The sequence below is a fragment of the Cajanus cajan genome, chromosome 5 (assembly GCF_000230855.2).
Source record: "Cajanus cajan strain Asha chromosome 5, NIPB_CcT2T_4, whole genome shotgun sequence".
NCBI lineage: Eukaryota > Viridiplantae > Streptophyta > Magnoliopsida > Fabales > Fabaceae > Cajanus > Cajanus cajan.
The window spans coordinates 326,165-350,645 of NC_138521.1; the positions used below are offsets into that span (position 1 = coordinate 326,165).

General features: G+C 31.8%; 2 protein-coding genes across 2 annotated transcripts; both read left to right on the plus strand.

Annotated features, from left to right (window-relative positions):
- The first annotated feature begins 12,383 nt into the window (after nt 1-12,383).
- LOC109808231 (auxin-responsive protein SAUR71) lies at nt 12,384-12,812 on the plus strand. Its single transcript, XM_020371132.3, has one exon. The coding sequence runs from the start codon at nt 12,384-12,386 to the stop codon at nt 12,810-12,812; it is 429 nt and encodes a 142-aa protein (XP_020226721.2).
- A 10,876-nt stretch (nt 12,813-23,688) lies between these two features.
- LOC109806252 (uncharacterized) lies at nt 23,689-24,189 on the plus strand. Its single transcript, XM_020368625.2, has one exon. It carries the CDS (start codon nt 23,689-23,691, stop codon nt 24,187-24,189), a length of 501 nt encoding a protein of 166 aa, XP_020224214.2.
- Nucleotides 24,190-24,481: the final 292 nt, after the last annotated feature.

Sequence of the window (24,481 nt, forward strand, 5' to 3'; positions counted from 1 at the left end):
TATATATCAAATTTTATATTAATCTAAGATGATTTGATACTTCATTCTCATAAAATAAAATTAATGTAATATATACATTTCAAAATATACTAAAATATGAATACTTTGATTACCTTAAAGTTGTTGTTCAATTTTAACAAAATTTGATATATATGATCTAAAAGTAATGAACTTTCAATCTAACGGTTGAATTTTCAAAATTCACATTTAATATAAAGTTATTGAGCGGTGTAACACTTAGTAAAAGTTACACCGGTGTCGTTTGAAGCCTCCTCATATATATATATATATATATATATATATATATATATATATATATATATGAGGAGGGTTCAAACGATACCAATGTAATTTTTACATTTAATATAAAGTTATTGAGCGGTATAACACTTAGTAAAAGTTACATCGGAGTCATTTGAACCCTCCTCTATATATATATATATATAAAGAGAAATCCTTTTACTCCAGGAATAAGTCTACCTATACTTACTTCGTTCAATAACTCATGTTCTATATCAAATTTCAACGATCCAACCGTTCAATTTAAAGTTCTTAATGCATAGATCAAATCTACAAATTTAAAAAAAAAATTAAAAATTATTTGATACTTTATTTTATTAACTCAAATTGATGGGATAATTATAAAATCATTTTATAAATCATATCTAAATGAGTCCCTTAGCATAACTCCATAACAAATCTGTTGTAATTCATCGTTATCAAGTTTGGATTGGTGACTTGAGAGCAGGTGACCTTTGGTGGAGGCGTGCAGCACAATGAAATTGTAAGGGTTAATTAAAAAAATGACACATGATCCTTAATGATAAAACTCGAGACAACTTTAACTATTTTCTTTATTTAAAAAAGAATTACAACTTTATAATTTTATCCTTTGAGTTTATAGCATGATGTATAATTTTAAAAATTGTAATTGGCCATTTTGTTTTGAATATCCATATCATTTAAAATATAAAAAAAAAGGGTTAGTCAATAAAACCTTTTCGGGATAACCAATCATATTGCTTTTAAATGCCTCTTCAAGTTTTGAAAACTATTTAGCATAATCAATCATATCTTAAATTATTAGGGTTAGTCTAGTGGTTGGGTGGGGTGGGATTGAGGTAGTTAGAAGCATGAAGACCTAGGTTCAATCCTCATTGTGACCATCTTTGTATTATTTCCTATCTATACAAAAAAAAATCATAGATATAGCGTGATTTTGTCCTTTTTTCTTCCATCAATTTTGTATAAAATGTCCCGTAAAAAATGTCTAAATGATAAAATTGTATTAAAAATAAAAAAATAATTAATTTGTAAAACCAATAAATAAAAAGGTATAGATTTTGTATAGAAATGATAAAATGAGTCGTCTAAGTTGTTTAAATATGTCTGTCATTAAAGAAAACGAACAAGATAATATGGTCTATCAAAAAATGGCAAAAAAAAAAATATTGCGTAATTATTTTAGATACCTTTTTTAACATATTTTTTAATATATAAAACTTTACATAAATTATTATATTTAAATAATAAAATAAATTTTAAATTAGAACATATTTTGTTTTATTTGTCATATAACAAATTTTTAATTTACTATATAATAAAATAGATATGTAATTATAATAGTAATAACTTTTTCAACAAATTTGTTACATAAAAAAGTTTAAATAACATATTATAAAATTAATTAAATACATAATATATTTGTTACACCAACAAATTACAAATTGCTAGCATAATAAATCTCATGTAACTTATTAAATATGACACTAAAGAGTGAAATAATAATAAATAAATAAATAAAAATTAGGCAAACCGGTAGGCCAATCATTAATTTTATGACCCATCATTAATTTGGTCCGATGGACTAATGAGCTAGACGGACTAATGACTTGTCAATTTTTGACAAATCAAAATCTATTTTGTTATGCCTAATCAATGTGTACCTTAAAAAAATTGTCAGAAATAGATAAAACACCAATGAAACTCTTTTAAAAAATACAATTTTATATTTATGAATCAAACTTAAAATATAATTAAACTGAAATAATTTCATATTAGTAGAACCAATAAATAAAAAAAGAAAGAAGTAATATAAATCATTGCTAAATTATTAATCAGTGAATATTATTTATATTTAAAACAAAACTAATTAATAAATAAATTCATGCATTCCGTGAGAAATACTAATAATTTTTTAATATTTTTTTTAATTTATTTATTCTCATTGTAATATAATTTATACATATATTATAACTTTTAGTTATATATAAAATAAATATTTATATTTTGAATTGTTTAAGTTAAAATATTAATTATTTTTAATTTGACAAATAATAAAATAAATTGTCACAATGTAAGTCTAATAATAAATTAAGTAGCTATCAACCTCTAAATATGACTTATATTAAAAACATAAAAATGTCACAAACAATAATAACTATATTATAAATAAGAGTGAAAATAGGTCAAACTTTAAATACATAGGTTGAATATGTTCTATAAAATTAAGTTCTAAATCTAACTTATTATCTATCATAAGTTTTTTTAATAAACTTATTATGATTTTTTTAAAGTCTGATATGATCTATTAACATATTTAAAAATTTATTTTACATTAATAATTTTAAAGAGGCTAATAAGCTTAATTTTTTAAAAAAAAATAACAAAATTATTTTTAAATATGTCATGGAGAATTATTTTTTTAATTTGTGCAATAAAATATAATTTACTCAATATTATTAAAATTTAAATTTTGAAATATATACAAGTCACAAAGAGGAAAAAATGAATCATTTTCTATTATAGGCAATTAATGTGCAATCATGTATATTGATGTATACTCATGCATGGATTGTAACCCTAATCTATAATAAAAAGGATAATTGTATAAAAATATTTTAAATATTTCTTATATCTAATTTAGTATATTTTAAATAATCGACTCATATTTTAACAAATTAAAATTATTATGATAACAATTTACAAACTAAAAAATACTTATTATGCAAGAAGTGGTCTCAAAAGTACCAAATACATATACAATATCACAAAGAGAAAATAAATAATATTATTTTTTGAAATAAAATGACAAATTGCTTCTTTTCTACAATCCATATTTAAAGTCTAACTTATTATTATCCCTAATTACATATTTTTATAAGAATAAATAGATTAAACATCACTAATAGATAATTAATCTCTCCGTATCAATATCATTGATACTCATAATTCATTTTATAACTACAACATATAAGTAGTTATAGTTCATCATTAATAATATTTGTTCTTAACAGTACTAGTGATTCATAATTTAATATAATTAAATAATGTTTAATATATATAAATATTATTATTATTATTATTATTATTATTATTATTATTATATATTTGTTATGACTTACTATAAGATATTGAGATTTTATGCAAAAGGGTATAAAAAAAAATTAATATAAGTATAAAATATCGTTCAATTTGATTTTAGTTTGGCTTTTATAACTAGAACCGAAATCTAGATATGCTCCAGGTAGTTTTAAGATTTTAAAAACTACAATTAAATTTACAATTTTATTTTATTAAGTTTTCTATCCATTTAAAGTTAATTTAAATATTATAATGGGTTATTGTAATGGGTTCACTTCTACATCGGTTCTCCACCGATGTAAATATGCTTACATCTTCTATTTATTTACAAAATTGTCACTGTATTTTTTATTTACATCGGTTCTATTGGAATCGATGTAAATATAGCGATGTTAAATAGTCTTTTTCTAGTAGTGTAAGCACAAGTTTGTGTGGCAAGTAGCAACATGATAACCTCAGTCAACAACCAGTCAAAGAATTTTTTACCATCTCATCTTTGTGGTCATTTACCATTTGGGGAGTTGACATATTCGGTCTATTTCTGTTAGTCAAGGGATAGTGTAAATTCCTCCTTATTGTGATTGATTTCTTCACAAAGTGGGTCGAGGCAGAAGAATCCTTGACAACCATCTCGATCCAAAATGTGAAAAATTCTTTTAGAAGAATATTATCACGTGGTTTAAAACTTATATGCCATCGTTATCGATAAGGGTCTCCAATTTGTCAATAAAAAATTCAATGAATTCCTGCAAGGTTTAGGAAAAAAGCATCGATTTGCATCTATAAAGTACCCTCAATCCAATGGATAGACCAAGTCAACGAATAAAGTCATTCTAAATGAACTTCAAAAATGTCTTAGCAACGCCAAAGGAGCATGGGTTGAACAACTCCTAGGATACTACATGTCTATAAGTGTAGCCCCTAATTAACCACACACGAAACACCTTTCTGTTTGACTTATAGAATCGATGTTATGCTTCCCATCGAGATTGGAGAACCATCTTTTCATTGACTTCACTTTTAATAAGAACAAAATAAAGATGTGTTAAGAGCTGAGTTAGATCAAACCGAAGAAAATCGTGAATGAGAACATATAGTCATTGAAGCATGCAAACGACAGATGACTAAATGATTCAACTCCAAGTTAAAACCTCGAGAATTCTATAAGAGGAAGATTTGGTGTGGAGAGCAAAGGAAGAAGCACCAAAGACTCAAAGGAAGGAAAACTAGCAAAAAACTAGGATTGTCTCTTCCATGTTTGGCAAAACCTAAACAACGGAGCCAATATGCTTGAAGAACTTTCGGGTATAATTAATCATTCCATGAAAATGGAATTTTACCCATCTAAAGGTGTATTACAACTAATTCATATATACAGTGCATTATTTTCCTCATTTGATCTTTTTTTTCCTAAAAGAAAGTAAAAGGGTTTTGGTTGGTGAGGTTTTTAATAAGGCATTTCAAACAATTTGCTAAAAATAATACAACTCTCATCTTTCCACTATTTTGTTGCTATGACTATTTTGATATTTTATTATCATAATAAGATTTCATTACTGAATACCTACTCAGCCAAAGGCGTAACTTCAAAAAATTTATAATAAGATTTTCCTCTCAAATACTTATTAAGCCAATGACGTATTGTCAAACAAATTGTAACAAGATTTCCCTCCCAAGTATCCACTTAGTCAAGGACATCCTTTCAAAAAAATTCATAACAAGGTTTCGCTCTTGAGTACCAACTTGGCCAAGGATGTACCTTCAAAAAATTTGTAACAAGGCTTTTCTCCTAAGTACTCATTTAACCAAGGTCGTACATTAGATAATCTTTCGCAAGGTTACGTTTGTTTTTGCAAGTCACCATTCGGTCAGCAATATGTCCTTGGTTTTCATTTTACCTAAATTACTACAAAGTTCCATATCAAACTCTAGTCAACGACAAATCTTTATCTTCATCACCTTTGTTTGAAGGGGGCACCGACATCTAGCACAGCTTCTTTGGGCATATCGACAAATGACATAAAGATTCCCTATAAAAGGCTTGTCCTAAGACAAACTCAAAGTCGTCTAACAAGTTGCAAAAATTATTCACTTGCAGAATGACTTGGTTGAAGTTGACCTAATGACGATCAACAATCACTACAAGAAAAATGCTGATTTCCGACGAAAATTTTCGACGGAAATTTCCGACGGAAATATGTAAATTTTCGACGGATTTTTTGATTTCCTTCCGACAGATTTCAATCCGTCGGAAAAAGTGGCGTCGGAAAAAAAAATCCGTTGGAAATAATTTTTCTGATGGAAAATTCCGTCGGAGCAAAAATTCGTCAGAAATTTCCGACGAAAAAATCCGTCAGAAATTTCCGTCGAAAATTTCCGACAAAATTTTCCGTCAGAAATTATAATTTTTTTTTAATTTTAATAAATTTATTAATGTAACAATACTCATATTTGGCCTCCCAAGGGTTCTTTTTCACGACTGTTTAGCGTGTTTTATCCTTACTTGTGTAATTTCTGAGAAACTTCCCAGAAGATCACCCATCTCAGTACTACTCCAGGTTAAGCACGCTTAACTGTGAAGTTCTGATGAGTAAGCTACCGAAATGTATATGTATGTTGTCAGTATAACTTGTACAAATTAATTCATTTAAGTCATCCTCAAATATACAATCTAATATTTGTATTATAATAATAATATATAATAATTTTATATTACGAATAATAATAATAATAATAATAATAATAAATTTAATTATTATTTATTTATATGTACTCACTTTTATAATTAACATATACTTATTTCTAATTAAAATTATAATTTAAATTATTTAATTTTATAATTTATAATGATAATATAATTTATAAAATTATAAATATTTATTTATTACATACTTATAAATTAAATTTTAACATTTTAAATAAATTATCAATTAATTTAATATATTTATTTAACTTAAATCAAACATATAAAATTCAAAAAATGTATTTATCCTTATTTTTTTTCTTCTAATTATCAACTATTAATAAAAATACTAACTTAAAATCTTATCTAATTATATACAATATTCTCATATCAAATTTAAAATCAGATATTAGTTATACAAAAATATTAAGATCATATAATAAATTGTCAATAAGATTTTAGTTAAATAATTTAAAATAATTAATGTTTTAATTATATTGTTAATTAGAAAATAATTTATTCCAAAACTAATTAATTTTTTATATATTAATTATTAGTAAAATTTAATAACTTTTAATTTAACAATTAATTAGATCGATGAAATTCAACACACACCATGAGTTATTGAGCAGAATTACTTTACCAAGAGTTATTTTGTAAGTTTTCTTAAATCAAACATATAAAATTTCAAAAAATGTATTTATCCTTGTTTTATTTTTTAATTATCAATGATTTTCAATTTAACAGTTGAATTTACAAAATTCACATTTAATATAAAGTTATTGAGCAATGTAACACTTAGTAAAATTTACACTACTGTAATTATATCCCCCCTCATATATATATATATATATATATATATATATATATTAAATGTGACTTTTACTAAGTATTATACCGCTCAATAACTTTGTATTAAATGTGAATTTAGTAAATCCAACTGTTAGATTGAAAGTTCATATCTCTTATAGATTATATATACAAAACTTTATATTAATCCAAGATGATTTAATACTTCATTTTTATAAAACAAAATTGATGTAATATATTCATTTCAAAATACACTAAAATATGAACACTTTGATTACCTTCCAGTTGTTGTTCAATTTAACGGTTAGATTTACAAAATTCACATTTAATATAAAGTTATTGAGTAACATAATACTTAGTAAAAGTTATACTGGTATAATTCACAATTACGAAATTTGATTTTGATCTTTGTCAAAAAAAATTATTTTTCAATCTCTTAAAATTTGTAAACAACGTTTTTGATCCTTGTAAAACAAACTAATTCTTATTTTGGTCTTTATAAAATATTTTTATTTGATTTTTTATTTTTCTAAAATTTAAAATCATTGTTGTTAGTCCTTAATAATCATTTTAAGATAGATAAATAGCATTTCTTTTAGTGATCTATAAAATGTTCTAGAGGTAACATGCATTGATAGGATATTGCTAACAATTGTGAGTAACATTTAGAATGATTATTTAACTTTTTAATAACTAAATAAGTAGTTAAAAATTATCACATGATAATATAGATTAAAGAAGATAGTTCCAAATTTTAGAAGATGAAAAATAAAGAAAAAATTTTACTTAAACCAAAATCAAGACTTGCTCATTTTTCTAGAATTAAAAACATTTTTAAACTTAAAAATAAGTATAAAATCGACTATGGTTGACAAATATCCATTATGTGACGTGTTTGAAGTGTACTAAAATTATATAATCTATTATAAATTTGACATAATTGCTAATATAAATGAAGGTGTTCCAAATAAACATAACATAATTGATTATATCAATTAATTATAATACTAAATTATATAATACTATATATAAAAGAAGAGAAAGAGATAATATAATAATTAGTTAAATTATTTAATTTTTTATAAATTTTTTAATCACATAAAGTACAATTTTAAAATATTAAATATCTTTTATTTTTTACTTAATTCTCATGTATTAAATAGTTAGTTACAATTTTTACTTTAATTGTCAGTTTTTTTTATTAAACCATTTCTCATATATTTTATTTTCTTTTATTACTTCACTCCTTCAATAGAGCATTAATTTTTATATGATTAAATAATATAAAAAAAAGCATTGTATTTTCTATCTATTATTATTTTCTTAAACCTAACAAATTAACAAAGTATATATACATCTCTTGTTATCATATCATATATTATTTTAAAGTGGGCCTATGTTATTTTAGATGGGACCAGGTTGATCAATGGTGTGTGATTGATGAAGGAACCAACCAACATCATTAGAATGGTATATGGTCTGCACCGAATATACTACGTTTGATCATTTTTATATTTTTAATATTATTAAATTATTATAAAATAAGTCTTTATGATTGTAGTTCTACCCAAACATTTAAAAAATATCTATGATAGATAAATAAATCATACTTAAGATATATATTTTTAAAGAAAGTTGGGTTCAAACTAAATAAATTATAATAAAATATAATGTGACCTAATTTATTTTCATCTTTAATATTAATCGTACATATAAAATACTTGTAATAAATAATTATAATATATATTTACTTCTTTAAAAGTTATATATAAAATTTTTAATACTACAAATATATATAAGAAATTAAAAATAATAAATTAAAATAAGAAATTAAAAATTAAAAATAAAAATAAGAAATTTCTGACGAATTTATATTTCCGTCGGAAATTCCGATAGAATATTCGGTCGGAAATTTTCCGTCGGACATTTTCGACGAAATATTCCGTCGAAAATTTTCTGTCGGAAATTTTTGACGGATTTTTTTTTCCGTCAGAAATTTTTGACAGAAAATTTCCAACGAAAAATTCCTTCAGAAATTTATGACGGATTTATATTTCCGTCAAAAATTTCCGACGGATCCAAATCCGTCGAAAATTTTCCATCGAAAATTTACGTTTTTCTTGTAGTGAATCCTCGTTTCACGTACTCCTTAAAAGTCACATAATCCACACGTAACCGGTTAGCCTCGTCCTCATTTTTCTTCTTATTCTCTTCACTGATCTACAAACTCAACTTTAGGTTGTCAACCTTTTGACGTAGCCTAGTCATTTCCCCCTTATATTTTTTATTTTCTTCCATAGAGGCATTATTTACAAATAAGGCCTCCATAACTTTTTCTCATTCCTCAAGCTTTTGGTGCACCTTGAACCCTTTAACAATTGGCTACAACACCATATTTTGGGCAAACACAATCAACCTAACTTGCAACACGTGGAAAATCTTCCACTTGGTCATCGAGTCAAGTTGATTAAGGTAGTCTTGACCTTGAGAGGACATCATCTCTTGTCAAATGATGTTCTTCGGATTAACCTCGATGTTGAGAAAGATATGACCACAGATGATCGGAGGAATGGTCAAGGTTCCTTAGGAGGCATCTTGGAGAGTTTGTTGCTTTAACCTTCTAGTTTTCTCCTCTTGACCTCATTCGTCATTTTTCCTCTTATGGTGGCCGTTTCGGTAGGACTCTTTTTCTTTGTGACCTTTTTTCTCTCCTTGTGCTTTTTATGTGGCTTAGGAGATACCCTATTGTTTGTAATCAGCCTCAACACACTCACCACCCCCCAATTAGTAATAGTCCTCTGTTTTAGGCTTGTTGTGTTCATCCAACCAAGAAATTGTGAATATTTAGCTCATCTTCTCTACTTATTACCATTATTCCTATAAAGAAACAAAGTAAAAATCAATAGTATTTTCACTTAGCTAATACTAATGGAATGATACTTACATATCATATATCATATCATGTTCAATTTGCGATGATTCAAGCAAATTTATATGATGCCTTATAAGCAAGTTCCTAGGCAATTTCAGTAAAGATCGAGGCCAATTTTTTCTTCAACTGAAAGGTCATCTCTCGGTAGTACGTCATAGCGCTGAGGAACACGCGTACAGTAAAATGGGAACAAACCCTTGTTGTTTTCCCTTAGAAGAATTGTCTCCCATTCAGCCTGATAGTTACTCTAAAAAACCTGACTTTAAGGTTCTTATATGTTGAAGTATAACTCATTGATAGACATTGTTCAAAAACATGTGCCAAAGACACTCCATTTCGCCAACTCACTCAGTTGATAATAATAAAATAACAAACAGTTCTTCGAATAAATAAATATGGGTATCAGTACGTACGTAATTTGTATCGGGCTTAGATCTGCAGAAGCATTAAACAATCAAAGCTTACTACTTATGCACCCTGTTACGAAGGTTTGACCCAATAATTAGAATTCATAATTATTACTTCTGATTACATAATCTTGAATCTTCCTTTTCTTTGAAAGAGCTATTCACTCAATTTCTAACATTTTTTTTATTATTATCGATAAAACTTATAATTTTGTAAGTTCTGCATTTTTAATGATTTTCTCTTTTGATTTAGCATAGAATTTATTAAAATTTATAATTTTAATTAATGATAAATAAAATACTAGTAAAAGAGTATTAGAGAAAATATTGTTAACATTTTTTTTATGTAATTACAAATTAGTTGATCGTAATTTACATTTTATTTCCTCATGTTACTACTTGCATTAAACATATGTTTAATGTTTCAGTCTTGAACGAATCAAGCATGTAGATATGTGTATTGATCTTTATAGGTATGTTATTTTGGGATACTAAAAAATTTAGCAAGTTGTCGTGCGATATTTTAAAATTTAAATAGCTTATAAATAGAAATAATAGATATATAATACTACTATATCTACTATTATATTATAAATTTGAATCTTTGTTATTCTTAGCATTTTTAGCTTAGAATTTTTTTTAAAATGGAAGCGTTTTAAAGATTTACTACCTGCTGGCTCAAGGTTTTTATATTTGTGTTAGTTGGATAAACAAATAGGCAATTCACATGGAAATCACAGAATACCATCTTCCACGATCTTCTAAGCACATCCAATAAAACCAAGCAGCAATAATATGCTCAAGTTGCCAAATAAACAATTATGTACAAGCAGAATCCTACGCCAGATCAGTAAGTGAAAATATTAATAAATTTACGGGCACAATAATTATTGATGAATTGAGAGTTTTTTTTTTTACATGATGAGATAAATTTTTTTTTAAATGAGTAAATCTTAAAAAATTTCTTACAAAAGTAATTCATGCGTATTACTAAAAACACGATATATATATATATATATATATATATATATATATATATATATATATATATATATATATATATATGTTAAGGAGTTGTTAAACATACTTGTGACTTCATAGATTTTAAAATTCAATTAATAGGAGTTGTGATTGAATTTTAGAAAAAATATAAAATCACAAGTCATGTTTTTAGATATGACTTCCTTTTACATATCTCATATTAAAATGTAACTTATTTCTTTTTCAATTTCTTTTAAGATTTATCTATTTTGATTTTTTTCTAAAAAAATCCTATTTGTGTAAGAGAAAGCCTTGAGAATAAATTATTACTTGATAATTGATGGATATATTTTTTTAATCAGTTATTGATTGATGTGCATGTTATTCATGGAAATTTTGATTGTAAAAATATAGCTGATATGTTGTGATTGAAGAATATATATATATATATATATATATATATATATATATATATATATATATATATATATATAATGGAAAGAAATATGAGAAGCATTTACTATTTTTACAGAAATCGCTTTTATCTTTAGTATTAAACAATTGGGTACAAATGCATGAACATATACGCTATTAGACATCTTGAGAGAGAAATATAGATATTACATGTTACAATATTATTTGATAGGAAAAGAAAAATAAAGAGGAAAAAAGTGTCATATAGGTGCTTGAGATATATGTGTTTCTATTGATCATTAACTGCACAATCATAGTATAAAGAGAAAGATGAGGTTTTATTTTTAGAGACTTCCAAATTTTGAACCACTTATGATACCTAATACTTTTTTCTATATTTTATTTTGCCATATCACACTGCCGATCATATCAATCACTCATCTCTTCTCTCTTTTGCTATCCTGCTCAAGATGTCTGCACCAAGTAGTGTTTAAAAATATTTTTATCGAGAAAGATGTACATATAAAAGAGTTACTCTAATTTTTTAATTACACACTACTCTTCCGTGGATATGAAAATGCCTAGTACAAAAGAGAGGAAGGGAATGTACATGGTGAACAGTGAGGAATATTTAAATTTAAGCAAGAAAAGTGATTAAAAATATGTAAATTAACCTTGGGATGATTGAATGAACTGCAAGTGAAACGGTAATTTGAAATAAATATTAATAACATGGCAAGGTATGCATCGATCTGAGCTTAATTATAAATGAGTTGTGGAGCATCCTCTTGAGATGGATGGAGAGATGGATTCAAAGAAATGTAACAAGATAAGAGAGATGGTTAGGCTTCAACAAATCCTTAACAAGTGGAAGAAAGTGGCAGCTGCTTCTGCTTCCAACAACACTAAAGGCATCAAGTTTTTAAAACGAACCCTCTCATTCACCGACTCCAACGATGTTGTTCCAAAAGGCTTCCTAGCTGTTTGCGTAGGGAAGGAGCTCAAGAGATTCACTATTCCCACCCATTACTTGAAACACAAAGTGTTTCAGATGTTGCTTCGACAAGCCGAAGAGGAGTTTGGTTTCCAGCAAGAGGGTGTCCTCAAATTCCCATGCCAAGTCTCAGTGTTCGAGAAAATATTGAAGGCCGTCCAAGATAACAATGGAGACAAAGATAATATTAGTTATTCTGAACTTCATCATGCTCAAACGTGTACATAGATCTACACCACCCCTTGCTTTACTAGTTTTCTTTGTTTCTTAGAGGGTATGCATGCATCAATTACAAAGTAGTGCAAGTGCTAATTAGTTTTATAGCCAGACATTCAGATTTTGAGTTGAAGTTATATATATTTCCCCAGCTAGCTTTTAATTATTTTGATAACATATATGTATATGAACGTATGTCATCGATCTCCACATTGATGTCTTCCCAACCGGAAACTATTCCGATTCTCAATGCTGCAATTTATCAATTAAGGCCTCCATGAAAACATATATACAGATGTTTGATCGAGTATGCATGTCAATAATGTAAAAAACTAATCTTCTCTTGTTATAATTATATAAAACATGTCGATAGTGATATGATAAAGGAAGGTCAAGTCCTGTGGGGCTCGCTAGTCCACCTGTTACTCCACCATAGTATGATATTATCCGCTTTGGGCTTAAATCCGCACGGTTTTGTTTTTGGGTTCCTTCCCAACAGGCCTCATACTATGGAATGGTGGACACCCTTATAAGCTAGCCAATGTTCCTTCATTATATCGATGTGGGACTTGGGATGAATCCCAACAAGTCCAACACTTATTAGGATAATTTTTTTATACCATTAAGAAAGCCATTTAGAAATCAATTCTATAAAATCGACTACCAGTAAGGTGAGAATTATTCATCACATATACCTATTATTATGAATTTATTATTAGATATATAATATGAGATCTTCAATACATCTTTTTCATGTCCTAAACGATCTAATAACGAATGATATGATAAGTTTAATATCAATTAATAATTATTAAAATATAGATTATGATATATTTTTATACTATCTTAAAAAAAAAATAGATTGAAGCATAATAACTTTATCCTATAAAATCTAAAAATATTAAACAAAACTTTTGAGATCGATCTAACCATTTCGATGCCTTATTTTCCTGTGGCAAATGGGGAATCAATTTTATTAATTTTGATTAATCCAACTTGCGTTAATTAACTAGTACGTAGCAGGTTTGGTCATATCATAATAGAAGATTTGATGACCAAGAATCCATGCATGAAAAAGAAAAGAAAAAAAAAATGGAAGCTATACTAAACAATAGATTATTGAATGTTGATGCTATGAATTCATATGTACATGTGAATGGGATGTTATTAGGGAAAATGATCCGTTGTTTTTTTGTTTTGAATGGCACCGTTGTGATCGCAACCATATTCATCAGCCACCGTTTCCATCAAAACCCTGAAGTCAGGCATGGCCAAGAAGCTTATTGGAATCACGAACCTCCGAAGGTGGGGGCCCACATAAATGGCGAGGAATCCTTTGGGAACCTTGATCCGTGTGCCGTCGGAAGATTCTCCTGCCACCAACAATGGCTTCTTTGCGCTTGACCTTGATGATGACTTTCTCGATACCAACTTCAGAGGGCTTGGAATCTTTTTTATGATTCTTGGAAGTTGTTTCATCTTGATCTCTTCACAACTCGATCATAAATCATAATCATGATGGCTGTGCCATCTTTAATTAATCAATAATTATTTACAAGCGGAGAGAAGAGATGATAGATTATGGCCAAGGCCAAGGAAATCAAGAGGTGATATCCTAAAAGAACCAAGAGGAATGAGATGATCTTCAAGACCTTTTCATATGTTTGTATATAGTCTTTTGTATAGGTTATTTTTACCTTTGTATTTGTGAGACACTTTATTTGCTTTTCTTAGTATTTGTATATTAATTTTGAGGTAGGTTACTTGGAGAGTTTAACTCCATTTAACCTCCCTAGTTGATACTTTCTTTTTGTATTTTTTCAGTAGGAAAAAGGGGGTGACATTTAGCAATGCTTGAGGGTGTGCTTAGAAATTGGGCCTGAGTTGGGCCTAGGCAAAATTTTGCATATTGGACTCATTTTGCTCCTAATTTTTCATAGATTTGATTTAGGTAGGTCTCATCATCATATGATGAACCTAACTAAACCAAATCAAATATTTTCAAATTAAATCAAGGAGCATTTTGAACCATGGGCCGCCTAGCTCTTCCTTTCTCCTTGGCCGAATTCTCTAAGTGCTTCTCCTTGAGTTTGGAAGCTTGTCTTGCAAGTTTCTAAACTCAAGCAAGGTTAGCTCACCTTACCATGGTTCTTAAGTGAACCATGGTCAAGGTTAGCTTCCCTTGCAAGCTAGCTAAACCGTAGAGAGTCAAGTTCACCTTACCATGGTTCCTAGTGAACCATGGTTAAGGTTAGCTTCTCCTACAAGCTACCTTATCCTATATAATTGTTTCCTACACTCTTGTAATCACTTTTGATAAATTTGAGAAATAAAATCTGAATTTCTCTCCATTCAAGAGTCACAAAAACCGAAGAGAACCCTCACTCTAAGGATTCTCTCAAAGTTCTTCTACTTTTGGCTTGGTTCCTAAAGCTTCCTTCACAAGCTTAAGGAGTGGCCGAACCTCCTTCATAGACTTCACCTCCATTGAAGCTTCTTCAAAGGAGATTTTCAGAGTTTTTAAGGAGTAAACCTCAAGGAATTTCGGTCCTTAGCATGGAGCAAGTGAAGGAAACAACAATCTCCTCACCTAGTTCCATCATTTTTGGTATCAGAGCCTAGTGCTCTTGAGGTTTTTGTCTCTAATTTTTTCTACTTGAATCCGTGTTGTATCTTCCTTGTATATGTCTAAAATTGTGTTTGCTGTATGGATCTAGTTCTAATACAATTTTTGATGGATCCTATATGTCATATATGAAGTAATTGATTCATGTTTGCTTGTTCCTTTTCTTGTGAATCAATTTCGGTTTTGGTGCTTTAGGTATTCTTATACTTGTGCGTTTTTGAATTTGCTTGAGTCTTCTCCATTCATTCACATGTGTCCGTGATTGGACAACATGCATTGAGTTTAGTTTTGCTTTTGAATCAATTGTTTTGTCTTAGAAAGTAATGTGTAGTCCTTTGCATGTCAAAATTTCCTAGACTAGCTTGTTTTGACCTAGTTTTTGTGTTGTGTTGATTGAGTCCGAAAATTTTGTGGAATTTTTTATTAAATCTGAACCTCACCATATGTTCTTTTACCTTACATATTTGAGTTCTTAATTTGCTATTAGTTCTAGTAAATTTCCTAGAGTTAGGTTTCTATTATGTCATATTAAGAGTTTTGTCAAAAAAAATTGTTAAACACTAATCCTAATAGGTTTCCTTGAGTTTTGTGTTGTGGCTGAAACTTTGTGTAATTTTTCTAGCCTTAAAACAGAACCAAAACAGAGGTGTGAGTGTCTTATATGCATGAGAAAAACAAAGGAATAAGTGCTTAAAAATTTGACCTAAAAATACTACAAAATTGTGAAGCACTAGAAAAGAAACATGCATGTGAACACCTTTGTTTTGTGTAAAAATTTTACTGCAGTTTTTCTATATTGAAACTGAGACTTATAAGTGATAAAAAGGCATTGAAACTCCTGAATATCAAAAGAAAAATAAGTGAAAAATATTTTGCAAAAGAAAAAGAAAGAAAATAGCAAAAGAAAAAGCCAAAAGGAGTGAAAAATTTGCTTAAGAGTGCTCTCGGTTTTGACATTGTTTTTGCTTATAAATTTTTGTGACCAGCCACATCTTTGTGTCTTGTTTTGGTTTGTAATCTTAGCTTTTATTTTTGTAATCCAAATCTAGTTCCATTCCTAGGTTATTCATTGTGTGTGCTAGCTTTCAAATTTGCCTTAATTTTTGCTTGTCATTTGGTGGAACTCTTCCTAGTTTGTCACATTCTTTTCTACCATTTGGTGTAGCTATTCTAAATTGTTCTTTTTCAGTTTTAGCACTAATATTCAGTCTTGAAGGTGGTTGAGTGCTTCTTGAAAGGTGTAGGAGGCCAAGGCAAAGGACATCCACTTGAAGGCTTTGGTGGTTGCTTAGGGAGTTTGTTCTCTCTTGGTGGCTAGGCTCTTGAAAACACCTAGAAGTGACTAACATCAAGGTTGCTTCTAAAGAGAGGAGTGAAACACTTGAGAGGCTGCAGTTTGGTGGCTGAATTGGAGCAAGAAAGAACAAAGCTAATTGTGAAAATTTTTGTGAAAATTAGTGACTAATTTTAGTAACGGAATTTTTGGTTACTAAAACTTGTTTTTCCTCACAAAATCCGTTACTAAACTTTGTTGCTAATTAGTGGCTGATTTGTTTTCTTAAAATTAGGTGCAGCCACTAATTTCATTTGAAAGTAAATTTACATTTCATTTGGAGTGTGAATTTACATTTCATTTGAAACAAATTTGAATTTCATTTAATTTGTAATTTTTGTTTTCTAACTTTTTGTACAAGACCTTTATTAAGGAGTGTCTTGGAGTGCCTTTGGTGTATCTCCATCTCTCCTTAAGAACTTTTATAGCTAATCACGTGTAGTACTTGTGAGAGTGGTCCTTGAAGGTCTTTGGTACCTTTCAAGCTCTCACCTAGGTTTAAATTGCTTTCTACGCCTAATTTATGTTTTCTTGCTCTTTATGATTTCAAGCAAAATATAAATTGTACACATAGGCACTTGTTTGTTATTTTTCTTTGAAAAAAGATCTTTGTGAAAATTGTTTTGTGCAAGGCAAACGTACAAGGGAGTTTAGAGATTTTTACTTGAAGAGGCTTGGTTTTTAAGTGGCTCTTTAGTAGCTCACCTCCCTCCAAAGTTCAATTTGTACTCTTAGACCTCCAAGTGCCAAGTCTAAAGCACTTCAAAATCTTATTTTCATAAAAATATTTTTGTGTGAAAAAAAACCTCTTGAATTAAAATGTCTCAAAATTCCTCCAATAGTGAAAGTGATGGCTCTCCAAAAAGTCTTTCTTACATCACTAAAGAGCTTAAATCACTTAAACTATGGAAAAAGCAAGAGTCCATTCAAAGAGAGAAGGAAAGAATTGAAAGAGAAGGACAACTTGCTTATCTTGAGGAAGAATTGAGAATTTTAAGGCAAGAGGAAGAAAAACTGAAAGAAGATATGAAGAAACATAGAAAAAAGAGTAGGAGCTCACATTCCCAATACACATCCCCTAATGAAAGCATGAATCAAGGGGATCACTACCAACATACTCCTAGAAGGTCCATAAGACCTAGGGAAGTCAAAGTTGACCTTCCACAATTCTTTGGCAAAGATGATGTGGAAGTATACTTAGATTGGGAAATGAAGGTTGAGCAACTCTTTGCTTGCCACAGGGTAAGTGAAGAGAGAAAAGTCCCTCTGGCTACCCTTAGCTTCCAAGGGCATGCCATGTATTGGTGGACAGCCTTAGAAAGAGAGAGACGCCTCCACAATGATCCTCTAATTCAATATTGGAATGATCTCAAAAGTGCAATGAGAAGGAGGCACATTCCCACCTATTATGGGAGGGAGCTTATGAATAAGTTCCAAAGGCTCCAACAAAGAGACATGTCTGTAGAACAGTACATGCAACAAATGGAGCTTTTAATGATGAGGGCTTGTATTAGGGAAGAGGAAGCCACCACTGTAGCTAGATTCCTAAGTGGTCTTGATTTAGAGATTAGAGACCAAGTGGAGCTACTACCCTACAGGGACTTAAATGATTTAGTCCAACTTTGTGTAAGGGTAGAACAACAAATGTTGAGAAAATCTTCTTTTAAAAGAGAAGGCTTCCACTCTAGATCTCTTAAGAAAGACTACATGGAGGAGGAAAAATCTTTTGAAAAGAAAAATATTATAGAACCCTCCAAGCAATTAGCTAAGAATAAGGATAAGAACAAAGAGAAGGGTAAAGGTACCCACACTCCACACACTAGCACAAAGACTAGTGATATTAAATGTTTCAAGTGTCTAGGGAGAGGCCGCATTGCTTCTCAATGCCCTACAAAGAAAGTCATGATCTTAAGGGGGCATGACACTTATAGTAGTCAAGAAGAGACTACTACCTCCTCTTCTAGTGAGAGTGAGGTTGAAACAAATCTTCAAAGGACCAAAGTGGAGCCAGTTTATCCTTATGAAGGAGAGCTCCTAATGCTTAGGAGAATCCTTCATAATCAACCTAGTGGTACCCTATCACAAAGAGAGAACATCTTTGTTGAGATTTCCGTTGAAGTACTTTTGTTATAATTGAAATTTAGTTAAATTCTATCAACGGTCTCAAACACGGCAAGTATACCGGCCGTTCAAGTAGTAAAAATATCGTATCCACAGGGATTAGAAGGTAAAATAAGCATTTATTGACTATTCGTGACTAAAAAATAATTCCAATTTCATAATTTGTCATGTGAATTCAAGGTTAAGACTATTGGAATGAAAGCTGTAAATAAATATTGGTTTGTGAGTGGAAAGGGTAGAAATGATTTTATGGTTTTGTGAGATTGTGGGGTCAGATTTCACCAAACGTCAAACTAATGAATCCTTAATCTCTTGTTAAATTCATTGCTTAGTCAACCCAATAGTTTACTCAAACCTAATCCCTTAGAGCAAGAGCCTAGATGTGAATATTGAATATCAATCCCTTGAGTACCCAATATCTACATCCGCATTACGGGCTAGGGTTTAAGACTACTAATGGGCTAAGCTCCATTCCTAGATACATTTCCCACTAGGCATTTGTTTCAGAGCTAGTTTCAAGGGTTATTTTCCAATACCCAATGGAACCTATATCATGCAATGAGATTAACTCCAAAGCAAGCATTAAGAATAGAAACATAAACAACAATGAATGAAACAACATGTATATATATCATAAAAACCGTAAGGATTACAATAGAATTCGTTGGTTACATCTAACCCCACAAAAAATGGGTGAAACCACTCAACAAAGAGGGTAAATACAAAATAGAGATGAAGGGAGAAATGAAGAACCGAAGGAAAGACCCACACACGAACGGCTCCAAGCTCCGGGAATCCCTTCCACAGCTCCCAAAACGCGCCCAATGTGTGAATGAGGGAGAAACCCTCAAAAATGGCTTCAAATACGAGCCTGGGAGGTCAGATTAGGGTTCTGCGCCCGGCGCATAAGTTGTAGCGCCCGGCGCATAGTCTTCTGAACACTTTCTGCCTCGTTATAAGCCCGGTGCAATTACTTTTTACGCCCGGCGCGGTGTCTTCCAGAGACTTTCAAGCATTCTCTGCCTTAGAGCGAGCCCGGCGCAATTCTCTATTAAGCCCGGCGCAATTCGTTCCAGAGAGTATTGAGGTACTCTTTGCCTCGATCACGCCCGGCGTGGTGGAGTCTCGCGCCCGGCGCATGTACAACTTCCAAAAGTCCACTGCTCTGTTCTTCTCAAGCCCGGCGTAGCGTCATCTTACGCCCGGCGCAGACACTCTGCTCTGCTCCTTGGCTCCTTATGTTTCCAATCCAAAAGATCTTCAATCCTCAAATCTCTAGCTCAATACCTGTACAAAAAAATGAGGTGGATTAAGGTATTGTTAGATGAATTTGGGTTAGTTATATCTGCATACAAAATGAACCAAAAAGAGAACAATTATATTGCAATGGTTCAAAGGATGAGTGGAATTTGTTCAATAAGTCTCATCCAAAAAGAGGTAAAATTGAGACTTAACAATCTTTCATACAAGATGTAATGTTTTAAATAATGCTTGTTCTCTCATTGTTGATAGTGGTTCATGGTGCAACTGTTGTAGCACTAGGTTGGTTAAAAAGTTGAGTCTAATTACTATGCCACATCCTCAACCTTATCATTTGCAATGGCTTAATAAGGATGGTGACATAGTAGTTGACCAACAAGTGAAGGTCAAGTTTTCCATTGGGAAGTATGAAGACCAAGTTTTATGTGATATAATACCAATGGAAGCTTGTCATATTTTGTTAGGAAGACCATGGCAATTTGAAAAGAAAACTATACATGATGGTCTTACTAATGAAATTTCCTTCACTCACAAGGAAAAGAAATTTGTACTTTATCCTCTCTCACCTCAACAAGTGGCTGAGGATCAAGCACAAATGAAAAATAAAAAAAAAAGAAAAGAGAAAAGGTAGGGAAGAGTAAGGAGGAAGAAATATCCTCTAAAAGGATTATGTCTAAAGAGAATTGCTTTATCACTAAAGGACCTATGAAAACTATTCTCTTTATTCATAAAGACCTTAATTCTTACCCTCACGCTGCCACTAATCTTGAAGAAGAGATTCACAAATCCATTATTTTTAAAGAAAAAGAATCTCAACTTCAAGATTTTGTGAAGGAGAAGTGGACTTCATTTAGTTCTACTTCTCATGCTACTTCCTTGGTGGTGCCCAAGGTGGATAGCCTTCCTTTGTGTAGGACTTGTCCTACTTTAGTTGTGTCAATAATGCACCCAATTTATGGAATATATTATTTGTTGGATTTAACATATGAACCTTCAAGGTTCCTTGTGACAAATTCTTTTCATAACTATCCAACAAATAATATAATCCAAAATTGTTTAGGAAATTTCTTAGTAGTATTTTCCTTATTTTCTAGGAAATGCCTAGGATACCACATAGGGTACTTTAGGCAAGATGTTTTAGTTTTTAGGATTAAGTCTTTAGTGTGCTATAGTTTTAGTTTTAGCACATTTTTAAGATTTCGATATATACTTAGTCTATGTTTAGGAGAGGATCCTATTCATTATATTAGTAGGTCTAATATCATAGATTTCTTTAGGTTCCGTGAAAGGATTCCTACTAGGATATACCTTTCACCTTTATTTGTTGAAAATATCACCTATTATGAATTTTATTATATACTTGTAGGTGTGGCCAATAATCATGAAGACCCTCGAGATTTGAGGTCAAATCCTTTTCAAGAGGGAGGGGATGATAGATTATGGCCAAGGCCAAGGAAATCAAGAGGTGATATCCTAAAAGAACCAAGAGGAATGGGATGATCTTCAAGACCTTTTCATATGTTTGTATATAGTCTTTTGTATAGGTTATTTTTGCCTTTGTATTTGTGAGGCACTTTATTTGCTTTTCTTAGTATTTGTATATTAATTTTGAGGTAGGTTACTTGGAGAGTTTAACTCCATTTAACCTCCCTAGTTGATACTTTCTTTTTGTATTTTTTCAGTAGGAAAAATGGGGTGCCATTTAGCAATGCTTGAGGGTGTGCTTAGAAATTGGGCCTAAGTTGGGCCTAGGTAAAATTTTGCATATTGGACTCATTTTGCTCCTAATTTTTCATAGATTTGATTTAGCTAGGTCTCATCATCATATGATGAACCTAACTAAACCAAATCAAATATTTTCAAATTAAATCAAGGAGCATTTTGAACCATGGGCCGCCTAGCTCTTCCTTTCTCCTTGGCCGAATTCTCTAAGTGCTTCTCCTTGAGTTTGGAAGCTTGTCTTGCAAGTTTCTAAAGTCAAGCAAGGTTAGCTCACCTTACCGTGGTTCTTAAGTGAACCATGGTCAAGGTTAGCTTCCCTTGCAAGCTAGCTAAACCGTAGAGAGTCAAGTTCACCTTACCATGGTTCCTAGTGAACCATGGTTAAGGTTAGCTTCTCCTACAAGCTACCTTATCCTATATAATTGTTTCCTACACTCTTGTAATCACTTTTGATAAATTTGAGAAATAAAATCTGAATTTCTCTCCATTCAAGAGTCACAAAAATCGAAGAGAACCCTCACTCTAAGGATTCTCTCAAAGTTCTTCTACTTTTGGCTTGGTTCCTAAAGCTTCCTTCACAAGCTTAAGGAGTGGCCGAACCTCCTTCATAGACTTCACCTCCATTGAAGCTTCTTCAAAGGAGATTTTCAGAGTTTTTAAGGAGTAAACCTCAAGGCATTTCGGTCCTTAGCATGGAGCAAGTGAAGGAAACAACAATCTCCTCACCTAGTTCCATCAAGAGAAGGAATAGTTTCTTTGGTCTAAGAAACTTTTCCTTTTTCCTCCAACTTAAGGAATTCATTATCGTTAACAAAGACTTTCAATTCCAAATTTGAATGCACTGTTTGAGCCATTAATTATCACCCTATATTGCACATTGCATTCTCTACCTCACGATCTTACACTACCTCAATTTCAATAGTTCCCACAGAGATTAATTTACTCCACTATTACGTATAACTATTTTTCTCATAACATATTGTACCGTCCAGGTCGTAATCCGACCTGACCTCATTCGGTAATCGGGCGAGCACGATTTTTGTATTCGGCATTAACCCGACTGAACACCCAGTACCGACCTACACTCGACCTGCCAGCTCAATTCCATTCGCCTATAAGGGGACCACTCGGCATTTACCCGACTGAACCCCCAGCGGGGACCTAGTCGGTCGGTATCCAATTATGCTCGTTCCCGCAAATCTTGCGCCCTCACGATAATAACGGTTAGGAAAATCCCTTCGTTCTCGGGGCCCAAGAAGCCCACGGATGACCTACCATAAAACCCAAAACCCTAGAGCGAAGAAGGCAGATTACACTTTTGAATGCTCTGGCTTTGAGGCTTGACCTAGGAAGAAATCCTAGTCCACCCCTTGGCCGGAACATTTTGGCGCCCACCGTGGGGCTACGGTGAAACTTTTCCTACGCCCCAAGTCACACCGAAGAACCGACATTCTACCATGGCGAGAGGCGGCAACAACAACAACTCGCAACCACCAACCATGGAGGAGATGATGGCCATGATCAATGGCCTACGAGAGGAAAATGCGCGATCCAGGGAGAGAGAGGAGGTCATTCAACGTGAGAACGAGGAGATTAGGAGGCGAGCGGGTGAGATGCAGGCCCGAATAGAAGCCAGTACCAGGACGGTGGAGGAGGATATCATGTTGGATGTCCCTAGGGATTTTTGACCTTTCTCGGAAGCCATAGAGGCCGAGGCCATCCCTAGGGATCATCGGATACCGCAGGTTGAACCTTTTGATGGGACGCAGGACCCCAGTCAGCATCTGACGGATTTCCAGGCTCAAATGCTGATATGTGGGGGAAGTATGGAGGTTCGTTGCAAGCTGTTCATGGGAACGCTCAAGAAGGCGGCTCTTGACTGGTTTAGCGGCCTGCCTGACCGGTCAATTACCGACTTCGATGTTTTCAGTCGGCTCTTCATGGCACAGTTTGCCGCCAACAAGAAGAAGCCGCCGATCACATCCGACTTGTTCGATCTTAAGCAGCAACGGGAGGAGTCGTTGAAGGACTTTTTGCAGCGATTCAATGAGGTCACTCTGAAGATAGCATCTTTAGATGAGAGGATGGCTGTCATTGCATTCCAGAAGGGTTTGAGGTCTGGAGCTTTCGACATCGCGTTGGAAAGAGCAAATTGCCAGACGATGTCGGAGGTGAGAGCTTTCGCCCTGAGTCACATTAAGACGGAGGAAGGGCAGATCAGCAAAAGAGTAGCGGAGAGCCGAGAAGCAGGGGCAGCAACAAGGAGGGAAACAAGCATCTCCGACCGCGATCGGATTGGAATAAGCGACGTGACCGTTATAACATGAAGGAGGGCGGCTACCGGCAGGCTGACCATGCTGTTCGGGCAAGGGGCGACTGCCCGCGTAATAACGACGAAGAGAAGTTCACTCCACTCAATGTCCCTAGGAGGCAGATACTTCACGACGTCAACAGCGCGTCGCTTTTCAAATTCCCAACAGCGACAGAACGCCAGTTGGATCCCTTCAAGACTGATTGGTGTGAGTTTCATAGGACTCATGGACATTCCACAGAAAATTGTTTCGTCCTCGAAAGACAGATCGAACGCTTGATTAAGGAGGGGAGACTGAAGGAATTTGT

Coding starts and splice junctions, on each gene's coding strand:
- LOC109808231 (XM_020371132.3), top strand. CDS start 12,384: ATGGATGGAGAGATGGATTCAAAGAAATGTAACAAGATAAGAGAGATG.
- LOC109806252 (XM_020368625.2), top strand. CDS start 23,689: ATGGAGGTTCGTTGCAAGCTGTTCATGGGAACGCTCAAGAAGGCGGCT.